Source organism: Nestor notabilis, unplaced genomic scaffold (genome assembly GCF_000696875.1).
Source record: "Nestor notabilis isolate BGI_N333 unplaced genomic scaffold, ASM69687v1 scaffold29033, whole genome shotgun sequence".
NCBI classification, from domain to species: domain Eukaryota; kingdom Metazoa; phylum Chordata; class Aves; order Psittaciformes; family Psittacidae; genus Nestor; species Nestor notabilis.
The window spans coordinates 59,079-65,046 of NW_009922845.1; the positions used below are offsets into that span (position 1 = coordinate 59,079).

The 5,968-nt window shown below is 47.5% G+C and overlaps 1 protein-coding gene across 1 annotated transcript in view; it reads right to left on the bottom strand.

Moving 5' to 3' along the window:
- Positions 1 to 2,631: 2,631 nt before the first annotated feature.
- The window catches only part of SIN3B (SIN3 transcription regulator family member B), a gene marked incomplete at its 5' end in the record, with an annotated part of 11,733 nt that continues 8,396 nt past the window's right edge, over positions 2,632 to 5,968 (bottom strand). Inside the window, 6 exons of the mRNA XM_010011842.1 lie at positions 2,632 to 3,007; positions 3,377 to 3,581; positions 3,995 to 4,089; positions 4,371 to 4,463; positions 4,707 to 4,880; positions 5,422 to 5,591. Of these exons, the coding sequence (XP_010010144.1) occupies positions 2,777 to 3,007; positions 3,377 to 3,581; positions 3,995 to 4,089; positions 4,371 to 4,463; positions 4,707 to 4,880; positions 5,422 to 5,591 (968 nt within the window). The remainder of the gene's footprint in view (positions 3,008 to 3,376; positions 3,582 to 3,994; positions 4,090 to 4,370; positions 4,464 to 4,706; positions 4,881 to 5,421; positions 5,592 to 5,968) is intronic.

Consider the following 5,968-nt stretch of genomic DNA (forward strand, 5'->3'; position numbering starts at 1 on the left):
TCATTCTGATTCGTTTCCCTTTTATGTTGTTCCCTTTTTATGTCAGGGAGTGCACTCACAAACACCCCGTGCACTGGCTTCTCAGTGTGGGCAGGGTGAAAGATCTGTCGCCTGGTGGCAGTGGGTTGGCACGCACCTAAACCATCACATCCTGGAGCCTGTCCAGCAACTACCTGAAGGGAAGTTCATCCAATTGCATTTTTTACCATTTCAAATTCAGTTTCAGGTGCAGGGGCTTGGCAGGAAGTTTAAATTCATTTTAAATCAAGTTAAGGCAGGGAAAGCTGCAGACTTTTAAAATCAATATTTTATTTTACTTGAATGTGCAAATAAATATAAAAAAAAACTACATTCAAAGAGCTGGCAAAGCAATTACAAGCCCAAAAGCAAAGATCCTTCAAAAAAATGGAAAAACAAACTCTTGACTCAAGGTGGTGCTAAGCAGATACACAGCGGTCGAGCTTAAACCCTCCCAGACATTAGCAAGCCCCTTTCAATCCTGCACTGCCCACCTCAGCCCAGTCACATCATTTCCTGCTATTGGTTTTGAGACAATAGAGCTGTCGAGGGCAAAAGTTTTACTTAATCTGTTCAGATTATAAATTAAGGTTTACAAAATAAGGATGCTTCAAAATACCTGAAGTACACTTAAAGCCGGGGTGATGGGGCAGGAAGGTGCAGAGACGCGTCGCACCTTGGGACACTTGGAATCAAATGCAGTTTAAGCCACAAGTTGCAACCTATTTCCTAGTAAACATTTTTCTGTATCATAATACAATAACGTTTGGCACAGTTGTCATCTCCACTGAAGGCAGCAGAGAGGTGAGCAGGACTGAGGAGTATTTTGTTGAGCTGTCTGGAAGCAAGAGAGGGACACCGTGCTTTGCACCAGGCTCATCTCCCTGCTCCTCCAGCCAGCTCCCACCAGCTACGTGGGCAGCATCTTCCAGCACTCACTGCAACAAGAGCAGGGGAAGAACCTTCAGATCATTTCAGTAACCAAAATTGAACAGAGACCCAGACACTGATGAGAAGTCCTCTGCTGGCAGTGGTTGTGCAAGTGGCCACGAATGCCAGAGCCCGGCCTCCCTCCTTCCCTCCTACAGATTACTTTGCAAAATAGACAAAGAGTCAGTAAAGTTTTCTATTAAACATACCCCAAAGGCCAATTTTTCTACTGTCAAGTGAGACAATTGCAAAACCAAATGTTGTACAGTGGAAATAACCCAGGACAAATCCTACAGGCTGCTAGTTAAGTCTGGCAGAAATTATAACCTAAAAATCAAAGCCACAGAAAATACCAGGGTGGGGAAGATTATTCCCCCAAAAAGGCAGGAAAAGGCTGGGAGCAGAGCTGAAAGGAGGCTGGACCTGCCTCATCACGTTCTGTTTGTAACACACTCCATGACAGTGTGGAGCCCTTGGCTCCTGAAAAACAAGAGCACAGTGGGGCTGCAGGACAGACACGGCTGAAGTTGCTTGGTTCTTCACGAGATGAAGTCAGACAGTTGCCGTAGTGTTCTGCGTGGTCTGGGGTAGGGTTTTGTTAGGTTTCACTGCAAAAAAGGTCAGACAGAAGCACAGATGGTTCAGTGGAAAAGCTTGTCTACGATGGTTGTGGCTGGATCTAACAGTGCCCGTTACAGATTTCCATGTGTCACCGCACACGCAGCATCTGTGCTGAGCCAGCAGAAACAGGGAAGTATCTGGGACAAACCTCAGGCGCAGCACAAACACTGCGCTGCAAGAGCTCCATCTACTGATGTTACTGAAGCGGGACAACCCAGCAGGACCACGGCGTCCGGGCATGCACAAGGGAAGAGAAGCGCCTGAGAGCGCAGAGTCTCCAGAGGCTGCTGAGCAACATGCAAAATACCAAACTCAACTCGAACAAAAGAGGCCAGACCTCGCAATGGACATTCCTCCCCACGCACACGCTCCGAGCAGCTCCAGGTTGGAGACGGCAGAGTATGCAGCAGATTGAGAGTTCACAAAGCAACACGTGGGATCTGGTGCTCAGCTGCAGGGGGTGGCCGATGGGCTGAGGCTGTCTTGTGGCCCACGTTGCTCTCCTGCCCAGCACTGCAGCTCAGAGAGTTTCTTCCCCTTAGTTCATGCTCCAAAATACTTAGTTGAGGAGTGGGAGACAGAGCGTTTCGTTTGCTGCCCACCCTTGTCTCGGTTTTGGCATTTTCTTCACTAGAGCACCAGTAACAAGTGCTGCATCCTTTGCCTTACCAGTATGCAAGGAAGCAGCGTGTGGTGGGGTGAGCAGCCTGTGCTGGTGCTCTCAGCCTTGCTGGCACTCAGAGGTTACACTGGAGAGTCCTGCAGGCTCCAAGGTGGCATAAACTCAGGAAAATAGGGAACATTAATCCCTTTGAAGTGGAAGCAGCTGCCAGCATCTGCTCAAACACCAGCGCAGCTCCACCTCCGACAAAGCCACTCGTGGTAGTCTAGCCCGAGCCTGACCCCCTCGCTCAGTACTGGCTGGTCAGCGGTGGCCTAAAGCTCAGGAAACAACTAAAAAGTGCGTGGCAATGCCAAGAGCCCTCTTCCCATAAAGCTTTTTTATAAGTCTCTTCATGATGGCTGGAGGATTACACTGCAAGGAGAAAAGTCTATGCCATATGGAAAATACATCATAATCCGAAGTAAAATGCTGTTTGGATAAATATCATTAATACATACATTGCATTCCCACCACTATTCTCAGAGTAAATGTGTTTCACCAGCAATGCTCCTATGTCTCTCGGTCCCAGGAACTGGTCTCTGCTCACGGCGAAGCTGGACGTCGACTGTACTGAACCCTGTATCTGTTCACTGGGACCCCGTGGACATTCACCGTCTCACAGGTGGTTTTACAGGGCACCATCTCCTCGTCTTCATCTCCCATTAGCCAGTCTTGCACTACATCAACTGCCTCCATGGTCACGTTCTCTTCTAGCCATCGATTGTGCCACTCTTCAAACTGCTGGTGGTGCTTTAGCAGCACCATTGGCTGCACCTGAAAGCAGGACAGTAGAGATCACTGAGGTATCTGAGCCAAAACCCTCACCTCTTTGCTTGGGATGCACATGCTTTACCACACAATGCAAACAGTAAACCAGGAAATCCCATACCTACATTTAAAGATCTCTATTTCTTAATGTATGCCACTCCCCCTTAAAATCTGTATGGTAAAGAAAAGGCTGCTAAACTAAACCAAAGCATAAAGCATTTACCAGCTCTCCTTCATGTTTCATCCCAGACTAGTAACTTCTGGGTGTGGTTTGCAGGAATTCAGTCAAAAGACTTCTTATGGGTACCTGTCTTTGGCTCACATCCTCCACCTCTGCTACTGCCCAAGCTGCAGAGAGAGTAATAGGAGATGCACCTGCTTGGCTCGGCAGAGAGCTCCCCGCCTGTACATGTAATCCTCAGAGTTCATGATGAACATCATTTTGTGGGTGTTGAGCTTGAAGCGGCAGTCCACATTGCAGGCACTTTCCACCCCGATCAGCCTCTTCCAGGAGCTCTTCACCTCGCTGCGCAGGGCTCTCACCTGCTTACACTGCCACTTGCGGAACTTCTTCAGGTTTCTAGAACGTAACAAAGCAAGTGTCACACTGGATTATCCATCCTCTCGAGCTGGCTGAGCTGACAGCACAAATACGAAGTGTCTAATTCCACATTTAGTGGTGAGACTTTCTCCAGGATCTTCCTCCACTCTGACAAATACAGAGTGAAATCAGAACAAATTAGACCTCAAATTCCTCCCACAAGGGACGGCTTAGACAGTCCCACTCCATTCTGAACACAGGTTCATGAACAAACCTCAGTGCAGCAGCTGTGTATGTTTTCTTCAGCACTCTTATGCAGTGCACTGGACTGCAGCAGCCCCATGGACCTCAAAGATGAGTGCATTTCCCTGGAGTTGCCTCTACGGCACATCACCTAAGATGTGCCAGGTACACAGAGCTGCTGTGGACTCAACTGAGGAGAGGGAGCTCACCTTTGCAGAAAGACTGGTTTCAGTAAGAAGCCATCATTCTGGTTGTTTGGAGCTCCTTCCACCCCAACGTACTGCTCCATGTAGTTAGCCAGGTGCTACATAAGAGAGACCAATTTCAAGTCAAATTTCACTCTCTAAGACAAACATCACCGAAAAGAACTAGTTTGTTTCCAAGCTCCTTCTATGAAGCTGATTTTTGTTGAAACCCTTTTGTTAACATATCCATTTCTGTCAGAGACCACAGCCCCACATGTAATCTTCCCACCTCCCAGGTGAACTTACCCTCCTGGCAAAGTCTCACGTTTTGGAACAAGAAAGAAGGAAAACATCTCCTTTGCCTGTGGTAGAGCAGACCCCATGCTCACTGTGGTATTACCTGGACCTCCACAGGATCCTCTGTCTGGGTTTCTTCTGTATCCAGAAGCTCAATGGTCATGATCACCTGTCCTTTCCGCTGAAGAAACATTACCTGTAATTAAGTTATAGGCACAAGATATTGGTTCACAATAAAATGCTGTATATTCACAAGTCATCTGGACAACGAATAGAGCTAGGAGAGAAGTAAGCAGTAGGGCTTCTCCGTGTCACTTTACTGTCTAGGCTCTGGTTTTGGTACCTTCTCTCCATAGTGCTCTTGCTCACCATTGTGGCCTTGGAGCTTCCAGCCCCATTTCTCCCAGGTCAAGTGCCACACTTTATGAAGCCCCCTTACCTTGAAACAGTTCTCATCAGCCATGCAACGTTCAGCCTTCCACTGATAGCTGGTCTCCTTTGCTGCCCGGACACAGCGAGAGGATAAGTTACCTCCAGCAGCACCTCGCTTCCTTTCGTTCAAGTAGAGCTCAACAACCTTCAGGCAGATGTCATCGCTCACTAGATGGTGAAGCTTCCATTAAAAAAGGGGGAATTCAGTCAGCAAGTCTGGGCCAAACCTAAACTCTAACATGTTATAAAAGGAGCACAAAACTCAGCACAGCATCACACCTCAGACAAAACATCAACATTTGAACTCCAGACACTTTACACCTTTCACTCTCATTACTTTGCAATAAAAGAACAGAGAAGAGTGAGGGGCTGAGGTGCCTTAACTGTAACAGAACTACAATTAGAAGACAGATCAGAGTAAAAAGGATTTATTTTTTTCCCTTACATGTATTTTGGGAATGGCAGAATTTTGAAAAGACTGGAACTCAAAACTTGTTGGAAAAGGCCAGGAAGAGTAAATCCCCTAAGGTGGACCTGTACTGCTGCTTAACCCTCTTCACTGAGCTTCTGTTTGCATGTTTCCCCTCCATCCACAACTATCTAGGAATTTGCTGTAATTTTAGTGTGTCCTTGCATTACAGGGTACTGTGAGCAACCTGCCTGTCTGCAGAAGGGGGCTGTGTGGCCCCCCTGATGCACAGCACTGCCATCCACTTCGTTACCTGGCGGACAATATTCTGCACCAGTTTGTCCATAGTAAAGCCGATATAGGCGTGGATAGTGAACATCTCCCTCAGGGTGTCCTCGTACTGCGTTGGGTCGATATTCCCATCCAGCAGACTCCTCACCATGTCCAGGAACGCGGGGTAGTACTCCTCCAGTTCCACCTCGCCTGGGGAGGGGAAAAGTGCCATCATTTAATGCATGTAAGAGGCAGAGTGAAGTCAAGGGATGCAAGGGACAGCACTGCTTGAGACCATGACATTCCGTACCCAGAGCATGCTTACAGAAAGACAGTTCTCCCTAAGGAGTGCTGACAGACTGTAACATGCACTTCCATGACTGCCTTGTGTAGTTAACTGTTCTGTTGTGGAGCCATTTACATTGTAAATTGAGGTAAGAGATTCATACAGTGAGACACTAGATACGAAGTCTCTACGAACTACACATGAAAGCCCTCAGAAGATCAATTACAAACTAGTTACCTTGTTAAATTAGCTGGATCCTCAGATCACAGCCAGAATAGAGCTTTGCACCTCCTCATTCCCT